Source organism: Nycticebus coucang, chromosome 4, assembly GCF_027406575.1.
Source record: "Nycticebus coucang isolate mNycCou1 chromosome 4, mNycCou1.pri, whole genome shotgun sequence".
Classification (NCBI taxonomy): Eukaryota; Metazoa; Chordata; class Mammalia; order Primates; family Lorisidae; genus Nycticebus; species Nycticebus coucang.
The window spans coordinates 25,770,971-25,791,510 of record NC_069783.1 but is presented as its reverse complement, the minus strand read 5'-3'; the positions used below and the strand labels follow the sequence as shown (position 1 = coordinate 25,791,510).

The 20,540-nt window shown below is 43.1% G+C and overlaps 1 protein-coding gene across 4 annotated transcripts in view; it reads right to left on the bottom strand.

Annotated features, from left to right (window-relative positions):
- The window catches only part of ZNF512 (zinc finger protein 512), a 40,044-nt gene extending 31,102 nt beyond the window's left edge, over positions 1–8,942 (bottom strand). Inside the window, exons 1-2 of one of the 4 annotated variants that reach the window (XM_053588443.1) lie at positions 8,764–8,942; positions 8,199–8,257 (exon numbers count right to left, since the gene is read on the bottom strand). In XM_053588443.1, the coding sequence (XP_053444418.1) occupies positions 8,199–8,257; positions 8,764–8,793 (89 nt within the window). In that variant the 5' untranslated portion in view covers positions 8,794–8,942. The remainder of the gene's footprint in view (positions 1–8,198; positions 8,258–8,763) is intronic. The other 3 variants (XM_053588444.1, XM_053588446.1, XM_053588447.1) reach the window with 3 other exon arrangements.
- Between the last annotated feature and the right edge of the window lie 11,598 nt (positions 8,943–20,540).

Genomic DNA, 20,540 nt, shown 5'->3' with positions numbered 1-20,540 from the left:
CTGTAGGCAAGAGAATCGCCTAAGGCAAGAGCTAGAGGTTGCTGTGAGCTGTGATGCCACAGCACTCTACCAAGGACAACAACGTGAGACTGTCTCTAAAAATAAATAAATAAAATTCAATAAAGGCATAAACACTCTGTACCACAGAACAAATAATAAAAGGGTAGACCTAAATCCAACCATATCAATATTTATTGCTTTAACCCCCTTGCTTTCGTTAACATTTATAGAACACTGGGCGGCACCTGTGGCTCAGTGAGTAGGGCACCGGCGCCATATGCCGAGGGTGGCGGGTTCAAACCTAGCCCCAGTCAAAATGCAACAACAACAAAAAATAGCCGGGCATTGTGGCGGGCGCCTGTAGTCCCAGCTGCTCGGGAGACTGAGGCAAGAGAATCGCGTAAGCCCAAGAGTTAGAGGTTGCTGTGAGCTGTTTGGCACTCTACCCGACGGCAGTACAGTGAGACTCTGTCTCTACAAAAAAAAAAAAAAAAAAACATTTATAGAACACTACACCCAACAACTGCAAGGTATATTTAATACATTCTTTTCAAGCACACATTGTGTATTTAACAAGACATCAGATGCTGGGCCATAAACTTATTGAAAGGATGAAACTCTTACAGTAAATATTCTCTGACCACATCTGAATCAAATTAGAAATCAACAATAGTAAGATATCTAAAAACAAAAACAAATTCCCAATTATCTACAAATTAAATAATCTACTTTTGGCGGCACCTGTAGCTCAGTGGGTGGGGCACTGGCCATATAACACCCAGGCTGGAGGGTTCCAACTACAAAAAAAAAAAAAAAAAACTTAGCGGTGTTGTGGCAGGCCCCTGCAGTCCCAGCTACTTGGGAGGCTAAGGCAAGAGAATCGCTTAAGCCCAAAAATTTGAGGTTTCTGTGATCTGTGATGCCACAACACTCTACCCAGGGCGACAAAGTGAGACTCTCTCTCAAAAAATAAAATAAAATAAAATGCTTATATTACAAAAGATCTAAAATCAATGACTTAAGATTTTATTATAAAATATTTTAAAAAGAACAGTAAACCAAAGGAAAGAGGAGAAATCCATGAACTAGAAAACAGAATAAAGGAAATGTGGGTCTTTGAAATAATTAAAAATTTGAAAAAAAAAGTGATAGCTCTGTAGTTAGAGTAATAAAGAAAAAAAAAAGATACCACAAATAACCGCGTCAGAAATTTAAGAAAGATTATCACAGAGCATATAGATATCAGATCAATAAGAGAATACTTTAAATATCATTATGCCACCTGTAGCTAAGCGGTTAGGGCGCCAGCCACATACATCAGAGGGGGCAGGTTAGAACCCAGCCCAGGCCTGCCAAACAAGGACAACTACAACAAAAACATAAGCCAGGCATTGCGGGTGTCACCTGTGGCTCAGTGAGTAGGGTGCCGGCCCCATATACCAACGGTGACAGGTTTGAACCCAGCCCCGGCCAAACTGCAACAAAACCGGGCGTTGTGGCAAGAGCCTGTAGTCCCAGCTACTCAGGAGGCTGAGGCAAGAGAATTGCATAAGCGAAGGAGTTGGAAGTTGCTGTGAGCTGTGTGATGCCGGCATTCTACCAAGGGCGACAAAGTAAGCCTCTGCCTCAAAAAAAAAAAAAAAAAAAAAAAAAAATAGCCGGGCATTGTAGCAGGCACCAGTAATGCCAGCAACTTGGGAGGCTCAGGCAAGAGAGTCACTTAAGTCCAACAGTTTGAGGTCTCTGTGAGCTATGATGCCAAGGCACTATACCGAGGGCGACATAGGGAGACTGTCACAAAAAAATAAATAAAAATACATATATATGTATTTATATACATACATATGGTTAAATACATTTATATACATATATATATATGGTTACACCAGTAAATTGATAAACTAAAATGAGCAAATGTCTTTAGAAATAAAATTTACCAAAACTGACACAAGATGGCGGTGGCCTGTGCCCTGTGGCTTATACCGAGGGTGGCGGGTTTGAGCCTGGCCACAGCCAAACTGCAACAACAACAACAAACTGACACAAGAAACTGGAAATCTAAATAACCCTACACTGATTAAAGAAATTGAATTTACCAAATCCTCCCCAAAAAGACAACTCCAGGCTCAATACTTTGTTGAATGCCATTGCAACAAGGCTTTTTGTTTGTTTGTTTTAGAGACAGAGTCTCACTCTGTCACCCTCAGTAGAGCGCAGTGGCATCACAGCTCACAGCAACCTCCAGCTCTCAGGCTTAGGTGATTCTCTTGCCTCAGCCTCCCGAGTAGCTGCAACTACAGGCGCCCGCCACAACACCCAGCTATTTTTTTCTGTTGCAGTTTGGTGGGGCCAGGTTCGAACATGCCACCCTCGGTATACGGGGCTGGTGCCCTACTCACTAAGCCACAGGCACTGCCCACCTAGGAACAAATCTAACAAAGACATTCAAGACTCTTATAATGAAAGGTACAACACAATGCTGAAAGAAATTAAGATGTAAATAAATGGAAAAGTACAGCATGTTCATAAATCAGAAAATTCAATACTATAAAAAAAGAAACTCTCCCCAAATGGTTCTATACATGCAATCCTATACCAAACAATATACAGCATACTTCTTTTTATAAATTTTGTCAACATGATTCTAGAATGTATATAAAAATCAGAAGATCTTTTGTTCTTTTTCAAAGAACAACAAAGTTAGAAGACTTAATCTCTTTTTTTTTTTTTCTTTTTTAAGACAAGAGTCTCAGGGCAGCACCTGTGGCTCAAAGGAGTTGGGCACTGGCCCCATATACTGGAGGTGGCAGGTTCAAACCACCTCCCCAGCCAGAAAAAAAAGACAGAGTCTCACTATGTCACCCTCAGTAGAGTACGGGGGTGTCACAGCTCACAGCAACCTCAAATTTGGGCTTAAGGGATTCTCTTGCCTCAGCCTCCCAAGTAGCTGGGACTACTGGCACCCACCACAAAGCCTGGCCATTTTTATTTGTTGCAATTGTCATTGTTGTTTAGGAAGCCCGGGCCAGGTTTGAACCCGCCTACCTCGTGTCTGTGACCAGCACCCTAACCACTGCACCATGGGTGCCGAGCCTGATGTTAATACCCTTAACAGAAGGCTCAGCACCTGTGGCTCAAACGGCTAAGGCTCCAGCCACATACACCTGAGCTGGCAGGTTCGAATCCAGCCCAAGCCCACCAAACAACAATGACAGCTACAACCAAAAAATAGCCGGGCATTGTGGCAGGCACCTATAGTCCCAGCTACTTGGGAGGCGGAGGCAGGAGAATCACTTGAGCCCAGGAGCTGGAGGTTGCTGTGAGCTGTGATGCCACCGCACTCTACCCAGGGTGACAGCTTGAGGCTCTGTCTCAAAAAAAAAATATATGTATATATGTGTATGTATATATATATATATAAATAAAATTTAATACCCTTAACATCAAATGAAACAGAATGAGTCCACTATGTTCACCTGCCTTTAGACAAAGGTCCCAAGGCAATTCAATAGGGAAAAGAAAGTCTTTTCAACAAATGGATACACAAATAGAAATATTATTTTTGTGAATGGTGTGTGGTAAGAATTGTGAATGGTGTGTGGTAAGAATTGGCAATTCTCTAGGGCCAAAACTCATAATCCCATTCACAAAAATAAACTCTAAATGAATCATATACCTAAATGTTAAACCTATACTACTTCTAGAAGAAAATACAGAAAAAAAAATCTTTGCAATTCGGGGAGGCAAAGTTTTCTTAAACAGGAGACAAAAAGCATGGAACATAAAAGAAAATGATAAATTAAAAACTTTTGCTCTCCGAAAAACATCATTAAGAAAATGAAAATCAGGGGCGGTTCCTGTGGCTCAAAGGGGTAGGGCGCTGGCCCCATATGCCAGAGGTGGTGGGTTCAAACCCAGCCCTGGCCAAAAAATGCATAAAAAAGAAAGAAAGAAAATGAAAAGCAGGGCAGTGCCTGTGGCTCAGTGGATAGGGCGCCAGCCCCATATACCAAGGGTGGTGGGTTCAAACCCAGCCTCCCCAAACTGCAACAACAACAAAAAACAGCCAGGTGTTGTGGCAGGCGCCTGCAGTCCCAGTTACTCGGGAGGCTGAGGCAAGAGAATCGCCTAAGCCCAGGAGTTGGAGATTGCTGTGAGCCATGATACCACGGTACTCTACCCAGGGAGATGAAGTGAGACTCTATCTTAAAAAAAAAAAGAGAGAGAGAGAGAAAAAAGAAAATGAAAAGCAAAACACAGACTAGGGGGAAATATTCAAGAAAAAGGAATTTTATTTAAAATACATTTTTTAAAAATACTTGATACATGGGCAGTGCCTGTGGCTCAAAGGAGTAAGGCACCGGCCCCATATGCTGGAGGTTGTGGGTTCAAACCCAGCCACGACCAAAAACTGCAAAAAAAAAAAACCAACTTGATACTAAAACAAACAAATTTTTCTTAATGGACAAAAGGTACAAACGGACACTTTGCAAAAGATGTATGAATGGCCAATAAGCACATGAACAGATGCTCAGCATTATTCATAAATAATCAATACAAACCATAATGAAACACCACTTACACACCCATTAAATTATGCAAAATTCAAGAAGACCTATCCTTGCACATTACTGTTGTGAATGTAAAATGATATCACTTTGGAAAACAGCTCCTTAAAAAGTTAAACATATTCCTGCTACTTTAGTCAACCAACCTCTGATGGTAAATACATGAGTCACAATTAAAGTTTTGAGACAGACTGTGTTATGGGCCATTATTTCACTTCCAAGAAACATAGTCAACAAACAGCATCCTTTCTAATTCGCTTGTACAAGTTTCAATTTGCTTAACTTAAGATGTTGCTGAGAGGGATTCATCTGTTTCTGTCTGATTTTACATTTCTTGATTTTTGTATATCTTAAAACTTTCACAATGAACCCCATACCATCTTAAGTATCCAGAGAAATGAAAAACATCTATCCACATGACTTGTACATGAATGTTCATAGCAGCCTTATTATAACATCTCAAACCTAAAAACAACCCAAATGTCTATCAAGGTAGATGGCTAAACAAATTATGGTGTATTTATATTGGAATTGTACTCAGCAATAAAAACTGTTTTTCTTCTCAAAATCATTATTCTGGGTGAAAGAAATCATACAAAAAATAAGCTATATTGTGTGATTTCATTTATATAAAATCTCAAAATATGCAAACCACTGTACAGTGACAAAATATAAGTCAGCAGGAGGAATGGATTGCAAAGAGACATGAAAAATCTTTTAGAAGAGATGAAAATATTCATCTTGATTGTGGTGATGGTTTCACAGCTGCATACATATGTCAAAGCTGATCATAGTGTATTTTTAAAATATGTGCAGTCTGTCTTGGCGCCTGTGACTCAAGTGGCTAAGGCGCCAGCCACATACACCTGAGCTGGCAGGTTCGCATTCAGCCCAGGCCCGCCAAACAACAATGACAGCTGCAGCCAAAAAAATAGCTGGGTGTTGTGGCGGAAGCCTATACTCCCAGCTACTTGGGAGGCAGAGGCAGGAGAATCACTTGAGCCCAGAAGTTAGAGGTTGCTGTGAGCTGTGATGCCACAGCACTCTACCCAGGGCGACAGCTTGAGACTCTGTCTCAAAAAAAAAAAAACTAAAATATGTGCAGTCTATCATACTTGAATTATACCTTAATAAAGGTATAAAAATATTTAATGGGAATTGGCAGTCCAAAACTCATAATCCCAAACAATGGCAGAAAGACTCTGATATACCAACAGATAAGACCCAAGTCCTATGTTATGACTCTTAGGAAACTCTCCACATAGGAATTTCTTTACTATGAATGTAGGACTCTGAAATATAGTACCCAGATATCCTCTTATGAATAAACATAAGCATACTAAAAAACAATAGTTCATATGATCAGTATGATTAACATCTTAGTTGGTTAAGGAATCCTTCCCTCCAGGTCTTTTATTCTTAACTCAATACAAACAGTTCATAAGTATTTTACCTATCAACGCAGGGCATTTGATTATTTGTTAAAAACCAGATTAATCTCAAACTTCCCCTTCCATAAATATACCAAGAAAAAGCATTGTTATGATACAATGACCATCATTACTGTAGTGACTTTGTAATTTGTTGTCACCAGTATGACAAGTGTCAGCATCTGATCACAAAGATAAAAAGTTTAGCCTATTACCAAGAATTTTTAAGAGCCCTTAGTTCTTTCTTCTATGTGCACTGGTTTCATTAGAAAAGTATTTTAGTTTATCGTGTTATCCTTTGCAGATTTATTTAATTCCATCTAATCTTTGAAAGATTTGTGTTTGCCATGGTTTCCTCCTTTACTTGTCATCATCAGTTCTCAAACTTCACAATCTTTTAGGAAGCTAGTTAAAAATATGAATTCCCACATCCTAACTGCAGTGATTCTGATTAATGGGGGAGGGACATTAATCTTCATATTTTGTAACAATTATCCCTAGGTGACCAAGGTACATACTGAGAAATTTTCTCTCATGATCTCATGAATACTTTTTTTTTTTTAGTCAGAGTCTCAAGCTGTAACCCTGGATAGAGTGTCATGACATCATAGCTCACAGCAATCTCCAACTCCTGGGCTCAGGCAATCCTCTTGCCTCAGTTTTTCTACTTTTAGTAGAGCTGGGGTCTCATTTTTTGCTCAGGCTGGTCTTGAACTTGTTAGCTCAAGCAATCCACCCACCTCAGCCTCCCAGAATGCTAGGATTATAGATGTGAGCCACGGCGCCCAGCCTAATACTTTCATCTTGTGGAAGAAAACATGTTTCCAATTATTTTTAAGTTGATGATCCCTAATTCTATATTTCAGACCAGCCCTCCAACGTAGGTCCAAACCCACTTAAGTTTGTTCCAAATGTTGCTCCTCATCCACAAATTCCTAGTTCAGTGAAAAAGACTCCAATATCCACCTGATTGCGAAAGGCAGAGACTCAAACATTCTATCTTCCTCTTACCTCTCATTACCACAACTTGTATATTTCCTAAATATTATTACCACCATAGGCTATCTTTATTCATCCCTTAGGTACCCTTCCTAAAGCTGCCAGAGTAACGTTTCTAAGAACAATACCTGGTATGTCATTCCCTCATTTAAAACCTTTCCAGGATAAAATTCAAACACCTATCATACCATAAAAGGTCCTTCATGATCTGGCCCCTTCTAACCTCCCCAAATGATCTCCCTGCAATCCCCCATCCTCCATGGCAGTCATATAAAATTACCTGCTATCCCATTTACTTCTTTTACATAGTCACATGCTCTCTCCTGAAATATGCTTTCTCCTCCCAGCTAACTCCATTGGTCCTCAATTTAAATCTCTTCTTAGGAGTGATCTGTTCTGATAACCCTTCCCTTCCAAATTATCACTCCTTTTCCCCCAAGGCTACGTTAAATTCTCATTCTAAAATATTTAATTATTACATGGTATTGTGTTGATCTATTTGCCTATCTCTTTGAGATTGCTAGTTGTTTCTTCTGTCTGTATAGTTTTTCATGTCTATGTAGGTAGGTACTACATAGCTGGCACACAGCAGACATTTGGTAAATGTCATCTGAATGAACAATTCCATCTAATGAGAGTTTCTAGTTAATGAAAATCTTCTCTTTTGTATTAACTATGGAAGAACTTAGAACACCCAGTGCCCCAAACAATAAACCAGTCTTGCAGCCAAGTAGTTTGAAAATACAAGGACTTCGTAGTTTGGAAACACAAAGACTTCTTACAGCCATTTTTATCGTCCTTCACAAGTTCATTAATATATTCATGAGCATAAATTTGATGTCTATAGAGAAATGCAGAACTACCACTGAGTCATAACGTTCCACTTTTACTATAATTTGAATTTTTTTTTTTGCAAGCTACGTTTTTCTCCCCCACGTTAGATTTAGACATGCACTAGATTTAGACTTGCACTGTCCAATCCAGTAGCCACTAGCTACAGGTGGTTATTTTAAATTAGTTAAAACTAAAATTTAAAAATCAGTTCCTCAGTTGCACTAGCCACAATTCAAGTGCTCAAAAATCATAGAGGGGGTAGTGGCCATGATATTGCACAGGGCAGATACAGAACGTTTTCTTTATCACAGCAAGTCCTACTGGACAGCGCTGGCGACACATAAGGACTTGAGAAAAACCTACTTACTTCTTAGCTCCCACGATCCTCGTCCTCCTCTGCTGCTTAAAGGATGTGGGTCCCGGAGTCTAGCAAATCACAAGCACACAAGTGAGTGCTAAGAACCCCTGAACCTCGACCACAAAAAGACGAATTCCCTATCCCCAGAAGAAACGAAGCTCTACTGAGGCAACTGCCTCAAACGGAAAAAAGCAGTACTTCTTAGTAAAGGCGTGCCGTCCTATCTTCCTACGTTGCAAAGGCGGGTAACAATCCAAGAGCTTTCATCTTCCTCCATTCTCAAAGCCCTGTCCCAGACAGAGATTCTTGGAGGTTAAAAGACAAAACGGCATTGGGGATGTAGAAAGAATACAAACTAATAGCAATATGGAGAGGAACTAAGTCCAGGGAGGTGGGAAACAGGCAGCAAAAAGTAGGATAAGAAAAAGGAGGCAAGTGGTCTGATCTAGAAGGGTGGGGCCTATGATGGGCTCTGATAAAACCAACTCTGAGGAAGAGACAAAAGCGAGGGACCGCGTGTTCTGGGCTCGACAGCGCTACCTCTAAAGCATAACGGTCAAACCAAGAAACTCACAGCGGGTACTGCACCGAGTCTGGAAGACATCACTCCCTCTCCACGCCTAACAATTTCACCCAAAAGCTCCGGCCAGATCAACGCCACTTCCGCTCTCTTCGCTTCTCCCGGATGTGCGCACGGCGCCACCTAGCTCTCTTCACAACATCTACTTCCGCCTAGCAGCCTCCAAGGGGGCTGAGGAAGTCACGTGACGATTCCCCCTCTGATTCCTCTGAGACCCCGCCCCCCTGGGGGCTGTGCAGAACTTGAGCGCCTGCGGGTGAGCTCTGGGGGGAAGGGGCGGAGTTGGAGCCTTAGCCGGGCCTTGAAACCTCTGCCTCTAGCTTCAGACCTTTGTACCACATCTTGCGTCCCTTCCACACACCCAACCGGTGGTCTTTCTAGATGCACATGGAGATCAGTTTGCCCCTTTATTGATCTTAGAGAAATTACAGACCCATTTTGCCAGCCCTCCCACTACCCGCCCCACCTCACAAGTAGACGTAGATGCCCTTTCATTGCAGAGGGCACAGTAACTGGAAGCAGTGGCTGAGCAGGGACTTATCCAGGAAAGGGCAGCTAGGTGAAGACTTGTGGGAAACAACAGGGGGCCCATCTCGCCTCATCTAGCTGCAGACTTCCAAACTTGCTCTGCTTTTGGATCTTTTTGTGTGGTCTCTAGGAGACATGTTTGAGTAACTCATGAAATGTTTAGATAAACTATGTCTGGGCCTCTCTTTAGGGGAACTATGCTTGAGTCTCTCCTTCAGGGGACAGCGTTGGCTCCTTTCAGAGGGACTGTGAAGGGTTGTCTCAGTGGGACTGTGATGGTTTCTCTCAGAGTGACTGCGGCGGTTCCTCTCAGGGTTACTCCGGTGGCTCCTCTCAGAGTGACTGAGTCGGCTCCTCACCACAGAAGTCTGACTTCTCCTCTCAGAGGATCTGTGCCGTCTCCTTTTAGAGGGACTGTGATGGCTCCCCTCAGAGGGACTGTGGCAGCTCCTCTCCAGGGGACTGTGATGTCTCCTTTCAGAAGGACTGAGATGGTTTCCACTAGATGGACTTTGCCGTTTCCTCTCAGAGGGACTGCGATGGTTTCTTCCAGAAGGACTAGGTGGGCTCCTCTCAGAAGGACTGAGATGGTTTCTTCCAGAAGAACTAGGCGGGCTCCTCTCAGAGGGCCTGGGATGGTTTCTTCCAGAAAGACTAGAAGGTCTCCTCTCAGCTGGACTGTGATGGTTTCTTCTAGAAGGACTAAGTAGTCTCTCAGCAGGACTGCGATGGTTTCTTCCAGAAGGACTAGGAGAGCTCCTCTCAGCAGGACTGGGATGGTTTCTTCCAGAAGGACTAGGAGGTCTCCTCTCAGCTGGACTGTGATGGTTTTTTCCAGAAGGACTAGGAGGGCTCCTCTCAGAGGAACTGTGATGGTTTCTTCGACTAGGTAGTCGCCTCTCAGTAGGACTGGGATGGTTTCTTCCAGAAGGACTAGGAGGTCTCCTCTCAGCAGGACTGCGATGGTTTCTTCCAGAAGGACTAGGAGGGCTCCTCTCAGAGGGACTGGGATGGTTTCTTCCAGAAGGACTAGGAGGTCTCCTCTCAGCTGGACTGCGATGGTTTCTTCCAGAAGGACTAGGAGGGCTCCTCTCAGAGGGACTGGGATGGTTTCTTCCAGAAGGACTAGGAGGTCTCCTCTCAGAGGGACTGGGATGGTTTCTTCCAGAAGGACTAGGAGGTCTCCTCTCAGCAGGACTGCGATGGTTTCTTCCAGAAGGACTAGGAGGGCTCCTCTCAGAGGGACTGGGATGGTTTCTTCCAGAAGGACTAGGAGGTCTCCTCTCAGAGGGACTGGGATGGTTTCTTCCAGAAGGACTAGGAGGTCTCCTCTCAGGAGGACTGCAATGGTTTCTTCCAGAAGGACTAGGAGGGCTCCTCTCAGAGGAACTGGGATGGTTTCTTCCAAAAGGACTAGGAGGTCTCCTCTCAGAGGGACTGCGATGGTTTCCCCCAGAGGGACTTTGATGGGTTCTTCCAGAGGGATTGCGAGAGCTCCTCTCAGAAAGACTATGAATGGTTCTCTCTGAGGGACTTCGGTGGTTTCTCCTGGAGGGACTGTGAGAGCTCCTCTCAGAAAGACTATGAATGGTTCTTTCAGAGGGACTGCGGTGGTTTCTCCTAGAGGGACTGTGAGGACTCCTCTCAAAGAGACTGTTAATGGTTCTCTCAGAGAGACTGTGATGGTTTCTCCCAGAGGGTCTGTGAAGATTGCTCTCAGAGGGACTGTGAAGGGCTCTCCCAGAGGGTCTGCGAGAATTCCTCTCAGAGGGACTGTGAAGGGTTCTCCCAGAGGGTCTGCGAGGACTGCTCTCAGAGGGACTGTGAAGGGCTCTCCCAGAGGGTCTGCGAGGACTGCTCTCAGAGGGACTGTGAAGGGCTCTCCCAGAGGGTCTGCGAGGACTGCTCTCAGAGGGACTGTGAAGGGCTCTCCCAGAGGGTCTGCGAGAATTCCTCTCATAGGGACTGTGAAGGGTTCTCCCAGAGGGTATGCGAGGACTGCTCTCAGAGGGACTGTGAAGGACTCTCCCAGAGGGTCTGCGAGGACTGCTCTCAGAGGGACTGTGAAGGGTTCTCCCAGAGGGTCTGCGAGAATTCCTCTCAGAGGGACTGTGAAAGGCTCTCCCAGAGGGTCTGCGAGGACTGCTCTCAGAGGGACTGTGAAGGGCTCTCCCAGAGGGTCTGCGAGGACTGCTCTCAGAGGGACTGTGAAGGGTTCTCCCAGAGGGTCTGCGAGAATTCCTCTCAGAGGGACTGTGAAGGGCTCTCCCAGAGGGTCTGCCAGGACTGGTCTCAGAGGGACTGTGAAGGGCTCTCCCAGAGGGTCTGCGAGGACTGCTCTCAGAGGGACTGTGAAGGGCTCTCCCAGAGGGTCTGCGAGGACTGGTCTCAGAGGGACTGTGAAGGGCTCTCCCAGAGGGTCTGCGAGGACTGCTCTCAGAGGGACTGTGAAGGGCTCTCCCAGAGGGTCTTTGAGGACTCCTCTCAGAGGGACTGTGAGGGGTTCTCTCCCAATAGAAGCTATGGTATTTCCACACGTTGTGGGCAAGTGTCTCATTAAAGCGACTGTGCCAGGTTTTCTTCGTAGGGGAACCAAGTAGGATTCTCCTTCGGGGCTGAACTCTGGTTCTTGGCTTGGCCAAGGTCTTAGACTCCTCACTGGAGATTTCATTTCTATAAAAGCTTTTCTTTGCTTTGCAGCTGCTGTCCTTTTGAACTGTACTCAAAGCCTGCCTGACCGAGCTAGTTTGGGATCCTGTGGGCTTGGGCAGTTGGAGAGGTCTGGGTTGGAAAGAATTCTCTCTTTTTGGACAACGAGCTGATCTATATTGTTCTGTTCCTGTTCCTCCCCACAATATATCCTCCTGCTTAGTGGTTGAACCTTTTGGCCTTAGCTTGGCAGCAGGCATCTTGTCTCTTTTGATATGTCTTGGTGAGTAATAATTTGAGGCTCTTTGTTTTAGATGGTAGTTTTTGCATGAGCTCAAATTGTCTGGCCTTATCCTGTCCTCAGGCTTCTGCCCAACAAAAGCCATAACTCTGTGTGCTGTTTGGAATGCCTGCTTTAGGGCCTGTAAAAGCAGTTGTATGAATTTGGGTTGGGAAGATTTCTTAGGTTGTCTTTTTAAAGAGGCAGTACTTCCAACTCTCTTCCTTCTTAAATGAGATGGCAATTCTTTAGACGAATTCTCTATTGTGCTTCTACTGTTTGTGTAGAATTTTGAGTTTCGTTTTCTAAGTCCCTTGGTGATTCTCTTCTTTGGATATTTTGAATCAGAGGTCTTTTTGGTTCTCACTTTAGCCCATTGTTCATTCTTATTGCTTTCAGAGTCACTCTCTGGGAGAGTGTGATCTTGAGTGAATTCATAGTGCCCAGACTTTCTAATTTCTGTCTTTTCTACTAAGTTGGGGCTACCATATTGCCTTCGCCTGATGTGAACTTGTACAGGAGTATGAGACTGGGAAGACCCAGACTGAAAATATTTTGTGGTAGTAGGTTTCTTGGAAGCTTGAGTATAGATTTTAGCTTTCCTTTGTGATGGTGATATAGGGCTCCTTGGAATGATATGTCTGTCTCTTCCACGATACTTTGTGATTTGGGGTCTTTTCCCAGTTCTCAACCTAAAGCCAAGATGCAACCGAATCTCACCATGGCCTTCTGGAGTGCTTACAAGGTGGAGCTGTGGATAGATAAGAAGATAAGGCCCAAAAGTGGCCTGTACTTTGTGACAGCAATTAAATCCTGAACATCTGCCACACTGTAGGCAGATCGGGTATTTGAGGACCAGACCTGAACCTAGAGGTGGAGGCACATTGGGGGGTATTTGACTCCTTAAGAGCTTTGCTGCTATTTTTAGCTGCAGATCTTGTAGCAATTGGAACTGTTCTGAGTAGTCAGTCTTGTCCTGGGAAAGATAACTTGGCTTGAGGGAGTACTGAGACTCAAAAATCCTTGCCTGTGAATCACTCTGTGAATTCTCACTCTCTTCCACTAGAACAGGATCTTCCCTATTATAAAGTATCCCCAGTGAAGACTCTGACTTTACTAGGGGGGAAAGCTGGCCCCTTTCACATGAGATAGGCATGTGCTGAATGACTTCCTGGGATATATCACTGAGCATTGAGTTTGTTTTCCTTATTCCTACTTTAGTCCCAGAGTATCGCTGTATTATGGAAGATGTGGAGCCACGTGTCCACATCCTTAAGGTTATTCTTTTCTCAGGACCATGATATAAAGTATGTCTTTGAATGTAGTTTTTGATTACTGAAGACTGAGAAATAGTATATGAGCCTTTTTCTAACAGGCTCTGGGAAAATTCCATCAGTTCAGCTGGAATCCCAAATAAATGCTGAACAGATTGACAGGTATCTGCAGTAGTTCTTTCTGCTAGAGATGTTTGAGAACAAAGCTTCTTTTCCATAGTCCCTAAGACATTGCCCAGCATTAGCATTGTGGAGAGATATTTTCTAGGTAATCTCTGCCTCCAGGCATGACTCTCCCAGACATTCTGTTGTCTGCCCAGGAAAGACCTGATAAGGCCTCGTCTTCGAGACCCTGATTCTGCCAGGAATGTCCTAGATGGTAATCTCCAGCTTTGTGGTAACTGACCCTGGAATGAGTTCTCTAGCTCCTCTCTCTGCTTCCTCTTAGTTTTCTCTTTACATGGGGTTTCCACAGCATTATCTGCTTTATCAGAGGATTGATTATGAAGGCCCAAGGAAAGAGTTGAAGACTGTATCACAGTAGAGTCTTTGGACAGCAAAATCTCTGTTCTAAAGTTTTTTATATCCAAACTTCTTGATGCTTCTGGCATGTCAGAATCCCAAAGGCCCCCTAATTCAGATGTAGTTTTGACAGAGCTTGAAATAAGTGGGGTTGAAGAGCTATATAGGAACCTAGGTAAGGTAGTCCCTACTTGTGACTCTTCTGATGTTAACTCCTCAGGTTCATTATTGTGACAAATTTGTCCTTGATTCAAATCCTCAGATTTCATGACTTTGGGAGGCTCTGTTTTTATGTCTATAGATTTTACAGTCCGAAGCCCTTGTTTATGAGTTAATACTGTAGGTTCCTCAAATGAAGATGTTTGCCGTGAGGTTAATTCTTCTGATATAACTTGACTGCTTGGCCTTGGAGTTAATTCTATAGGTTCTACCAGTCCTTGAAAATACGGCCTTGGGAATAAATCCAAACAATCTATTACTTCAATTCCTGAACTAAGGGCTACTCCTATTGGTTTTACAACCTGAGGAATTGGTCCTGGTGCTAATTCCTCAGATTTTGAGATTTGAAAGGATGGCCCTGGGATTAGCACAGTCTTTACAATTTGACACCCTGACAACTCCATTGTTTCCAAAATCCAGTGTATTGGCTCTGTGATTAAATTATTAGATTCTACATTTTGTGGCCATAGCCTTGAGGTAAACTCTGAAGCTCTCACATCTTGCAGTTGTGGAGTCAACTCAACATATTCTACCACTGGAGAGGTTGATCCTGGTGTTGTCACTGACTTTACAACTTGAAGTGGTGTCCCAGGGGTCATTTTCACAGATTCAACAACTTTCGGGGGTTCTACTGGGGTTACCCCTACTAATAGAGCATCTTGAAGTTGTGTCCTTGCAGATTCTGTAACTTGATCTAGTGGCTTTGGACTAATACTCTTAAATTCTATAATTTGGCCCAGTGGTCCTGGGGCCATCTCTGAATATTTCATACTTTGATTCTTTGTTTGTGTTAGCCCCATTGATAGCTCCTCTTGCCAAGTCTCAGAGGTGGGCTGTACTAATTCTGCATGTCCCCAAACTTGACTTGTTTGTTTTGGGGACAACTCTAAAGATTCTTCCATTGGTAGCCATTGCACAGAGGTCAAACTTACAGATTCTGGGACTTGGTGTTTTAACCCTAATATTATTCCTGATGATCCCGCGTGATGTTGTGATTTCAGGGTCAATTCTATAGGTTCCTCCGCATGTAGCCCTGTCTCATAAGTCAATTCCACAGATTCAGGAACTTGATGTCCTAGCCCTAGTGTCATCCCTGAAGTAGAGTTTGGGATGTGAAGTAATGACTGTGGAATTGATACTACAGATTCTTCCCTTTGCAGTCTTTTCTCAGCGAAAACCTCCATAGGTTCGAAATCTCCGGGATAGGGCCTTGGAGATCTCTCTGCAAATCCAGTGGCTTGACTTACTGCCTTTGGGGTCATTCCAAGGAATTCTTCCCCTTGCAGCCTTGCTTCAGAGATCAGACCTACAGTTTCTGTAATGTGATGTTTGAGCTTCAGGGCAATCCCTTCAGATTCCATAGTTTTCTGCAGTGGACTTGTATATAACTCCCCCAAATCCTTAACTTGAGGCCATGACTGAGAGAGCAATTCTAGGGTTTCTGGGGTTTGGTAGGTTTTCTGTGGAATTAATTCTACAGATTTTGAGCCTTGATCCTTTAATACTGGAGTCAGATCAACAAATTTGGGGACTTGAAGGTCTAGCTTCAGAGGCATCCCTAAAGATTCCATAACCTTACAAATGCGGCCTGGGGTTGTACCTAGTAACTTTGGGGCCAACCCCACAGATTTCTCTACAGTTTCTGTGCCTTTCTGTGCCAACCCTTGTGCCATTTCGGGAGATTCTATGGCTTGATAAATTGGTACTGAAATCAAATTCACAGATTCAGGAACTTCATGTCTTGGCTTTGGGATCATCTCAGCATATTTTATAAGCTGATGCTCTGATCTAGGGATAATTTCAGAGGGTCCTGTGATTTGATAACTTGTTCTTGGATTTTGCTCTTCACATTTTATTCTTTGAAACAATGACCCTGATGATAAATCCACAGATTTTATGGTTTGCTGCATAGACACTGAAGGCAATTTCACGGGTTTTATACTTTGTAACTTTGGCTTTGAAACAAACTCCATAGATTTCACACCTTGTTGCTGTGATTCTGGAGACAGATTTGACAAATTTTCTTGTAGAAACATCCTCGTTGGCTCTGATGCCAACACCACTGATTTCACACCTTCCCATCCTGAATTCAATTCTTGGTAATTCATACCTTGCTGTTTGGACCCTGGCGTTAGCTCTACAGGTTTTACATCTTGAAAAGATGACTTTGGTGGAAAGGCCACAGATTTAACACATTGCGACCCGAGGTATGATGTCAGCCCTAAAGAATTCATACTTTGAGGTTGTGGCCATGCATTTGATTTCACATATCTCAGATCTTGAGAATATGGCTCTGATACAAATACTGCAGATCCCTCAAAATTCATACCTTGAGGAGGTGGTTCTGGATTTAACTCCACAGATTTCACTTTTTGAAAACATGGCTCTAATGTATATGCCTCCCTTTTTAAGTCCTGCAGGGCAGCACCTGAAGTCAGTTTCACAGAATTTGCATCACAAAGCAATGGCTGTTGTTTCATCTCCACAGAGTTTACATCTTTAAGTGGTGGCTCTGGTAGAAATACTACAGATTTTACATCATTTAACTGAGGACACAAAGCAAACACAGGTTGCACAACTTGTTGCTGTGACCCAAGGTAGTTCCCCCCAAATTGGACTCCTTGAAACTCAGGCCCAGGAGTTAATTCAGACGATTTCACACCTTGCAAGTGTGATCCAGGTTGGAAAAGAATAGATTCTGTACCTTGAGATTCTGACCCAGTGTTCAATTGAGATGGTTTCATGCTTAGTATCTGTGGCCCTGAATTAAACTTTATAGAATTTATGCATTGAAGTTTTGACTCTGAATTCAATTCAGAAGAATTCATACCTTGCATCTGTGGGCCAGAGTTGAACTCCATTGACGTTATGCCTTGAAACTTTGTCCCTGCAGTCAGTTCAGATTTTACATGTTGCACAGATTCGATACCTCGAAGCTCTAGCCCTGGATGCAACTCAGAAGATCTCATACCTTGAAATTTTGTCCCTGAAGTCAATTCGAAAGATTTTACACCTTGCAAATGTGGCCTAGAGTTGTACCCAAGAGAATTTACACACTGAAGTTGTGGTCCTGGAACAGACACAGAATTCTCACCTTGAAAATGTGGCCCAAGGTTGTACCCAAGAGAACCTACATACTGAAGTTGTGGCCCTGAAATAGATGTAGAATTCACACCTTGCAAATGTAGCCCAGTGTTGCACCCAGTAGAATTTACACATTCAAGTTGTGGCTCTGAAATGAAGGTAGAAGAATTCACACCTTGCAAATGTGGCCCAAGGTGGCACCCAATAGAATTTACATACTGCAGCTGTGGCTCTGCAGTGGGTACAGAAGAATTTACACCTTGTGAATGCAGCCCAGAATTGTACCTGAGATGATTTGCGCACTGAAGTTGTGGTCTTGGAATGGATGCAGAAGTCACACCTTGCAAAAGTGGCTCAAGGTTGCACCCTAGAGAATTTGCACCCTGAAGGTGTGGCTCCGGAATAGATGCAGAATTCACACCTTGCAAATGCAGCCCAGAGTTGCACCCAGTAGAATTTACACACCGAACCTGTGGTCCCGGAGTGGATATAGAAGAATACACATCTTGCAAATGTGGCGCAGGGTGGCACCCAAGAGAATTTACACACTGAAGTTGTGGCCCTGGGATGGATGCAGAATTCACACCTTGCAAATGCAGCCCAGGATTGCACCCAGTAGAATTTAGATGCTGAGTTTGTAGCCCTAGAGTGGATGCAGAAGAATTCACATCTTGCAAATGTGGCCCAGGATGGTACCCAAGAGAATTTACACACTGAAGTTGTGGCCCTGGGATGGATGCAGAATTCCCACCTTGCAAGTGCAGCTCAGGGTTGCACACAGTAGAGTTTAAAGACTGAAGTTGTGGTCCTGGAATGGATGCAGAACAATTCATAATTCTCTCAGGTGTAGGGTTGCACCTGAGAGAATTTACACACTGAAAATGTGGCTCCAGAATGGATGCAGAATTCCCACCTTGCAAATGTGGTCCAAGGCAGAACACTTTAGAATTTATACTTTGAAGCTCAGGCAGAAGATTCAACTCAGAATATTTTATACCTTGTAACTGTGGCCCTGTATTTAATGCCATAAAACTTTTATGCTGAGTCTGTGGCCCCAGGTTCAGTTCAGAGGATTTCCCACTTTGCAGTTTAGGCTCATGCTTTAATTCTAGCATTTGCTCATCTGGAAGCTTTGTCCTTGTGCACAACTCAGAAGATTTTATTCCTTGTAACTGTGGCCCAGAGTGCATATCTTGAAGCCTTGTTCTCAGGCACAGCTCAGATTTCACGTTGGACAACTGTTGCTCAGAATTGAATTCCATAGATTTCTCATCTTCTTGCACCTTTGTTCCTGTGCATAATTTTGGAGATTTTCTATGTTGCAAATGTGGCCTGGGACTGAACACCATAAATTTTACACTTTCAAGCTCTGGCCATGGATTCAACTTAAGAGGTTTCTCATCTTGCTGCCGATTTTCAGCACTAAACTCAGAAGGTGCCATACTGTGAATCTTTGATTCCAAGGCCAACCCAGAGAGTTTTGCAACCTGCCGTTCTGGGTCATGGTTGTTCTCTGTAGAGTTCATTGTTTGAAGCTTTATCAAATCAGATTTCATATCTTGCAACTTTGTCCCAGGGTTGAATTTCATAGATTTTATACCTTGAAGGTGTCCTGTAGGTGTCAACATAGATAATTTCCTATCTTCTATCTGTGGGGATGAGTTGGACTCCAAAGATGTCCTATCTTGTACCTTTGTATCTTGAGTCACTTCAAAAGAGTTCACATTTTGCCACATTGATCCAGGCATAAACTCCATAGATTTCATTTTTTGAAGTTTCGTTCTTGGTATCACTTCAGATTTCAAACCCTGCAAATGTGATCCAGAATTGAGCTCCATAGATTTTACGTCTTTAAGCTTTGTTCCCAGGATCAAATTAGATGTCACATCTTGCAATGGTGGGTTTGAATTGAACTCCACAGATGCCCCAACTTGAAGTTTTGTCTGTTGTCTTAACTTAGATGTCACACCTTGTAACTCTGGACCATAGTTAAACTCTACAGATTTTACATCTTGAAGTTTTGTTCCTTCAATAAACTCAGAAGATTTTTCCCTTTGTATCTGTGATCCAGAATTGAAGTCCATTGACTTCACACCTTGAAACTTTGTCCCTGCTGAGATTAGTTCAGAAGATTTTCTACCTTGTAAGTATGGTCTGGAACTAAACTTCATAGATTTTATATTTTGAAGTTTTATACCCATGATCAAATCAGAAGGTTTTATATCTTGTAACTGTGGGCCTGAGTCCAGCTCTACAGATTTCATGCCTAGAAACTTCTTTCTCAGGGTCAAATCAGATTTTTTTCCTTGTAACTTTGGACTAGGTTTAAATCCCATGCATTTCACAGCTTGAAGTTTTTCCTCTGGGATCACTTCAGAAGATTTTACCCCCTGTAAGTGTGGTCCAGAACTTAAACCCAGAGACTTTATATCTTGAAACTTTATATCCATAACCAACTTAGAAGATTTCACATCTTGCAGCTGTGGGCCTGTGTTGAGTTCTGCCATCTTAACTTCTTGAAGTTTTGTTCTCTGTATTGACTCAGAAGATTTCGCACCTTGCAACCGTGACCCAGGTTTGAAGCCTGTAGATTTCACACCTTGAATCTTGGTCCTCTTGATCAAGTCAGAAAATGGTATTCCTTTCGATTGCGAACTGTGGTTTAACTCAATAAATTTCATATCTTGGGATTCTGTCTTAGCTCCTGACTTAGAAGATCTAACATTTTGCCACTGTGGCCTAGAGTTGAACTCCTCAGATTTCACACCTTGAAGCTCTGTCTGAAGAGCCAATTCAGATGACTTCATACTTTTCAAGTGTAGGAGGAAGTTCAACTCTACAGTTTTATCACTTTGTAATTGTTGCCCTTGGTTTAATACTCCAGATTTCAACCCTGAAATCTGTGGCTCTTGTGTAAACATTAGAGACTTTACACCTTGTGTTCCAGGGGATAACTCTAAGGGTTTCACTTTTTGCAGCTGTGGTCCTGGGGTCAAATCAGAAGATTTTACACCTTGTAAATGAAGCCCAGATTTGAATCCCATAGATTTTATATCACAGAGCTTTGTCCATGATTTCATACTTCTCAATTGTACCCCAGGTTTCAAATCGGTAGGTTTGAACCTTTGAAACTGATTTTCCTGGGGTGATGCCACAGGTTGTAACCTTGACCTTGAAGTGAACTCAGATGACTTTATATCTCTCAACTGTATTAT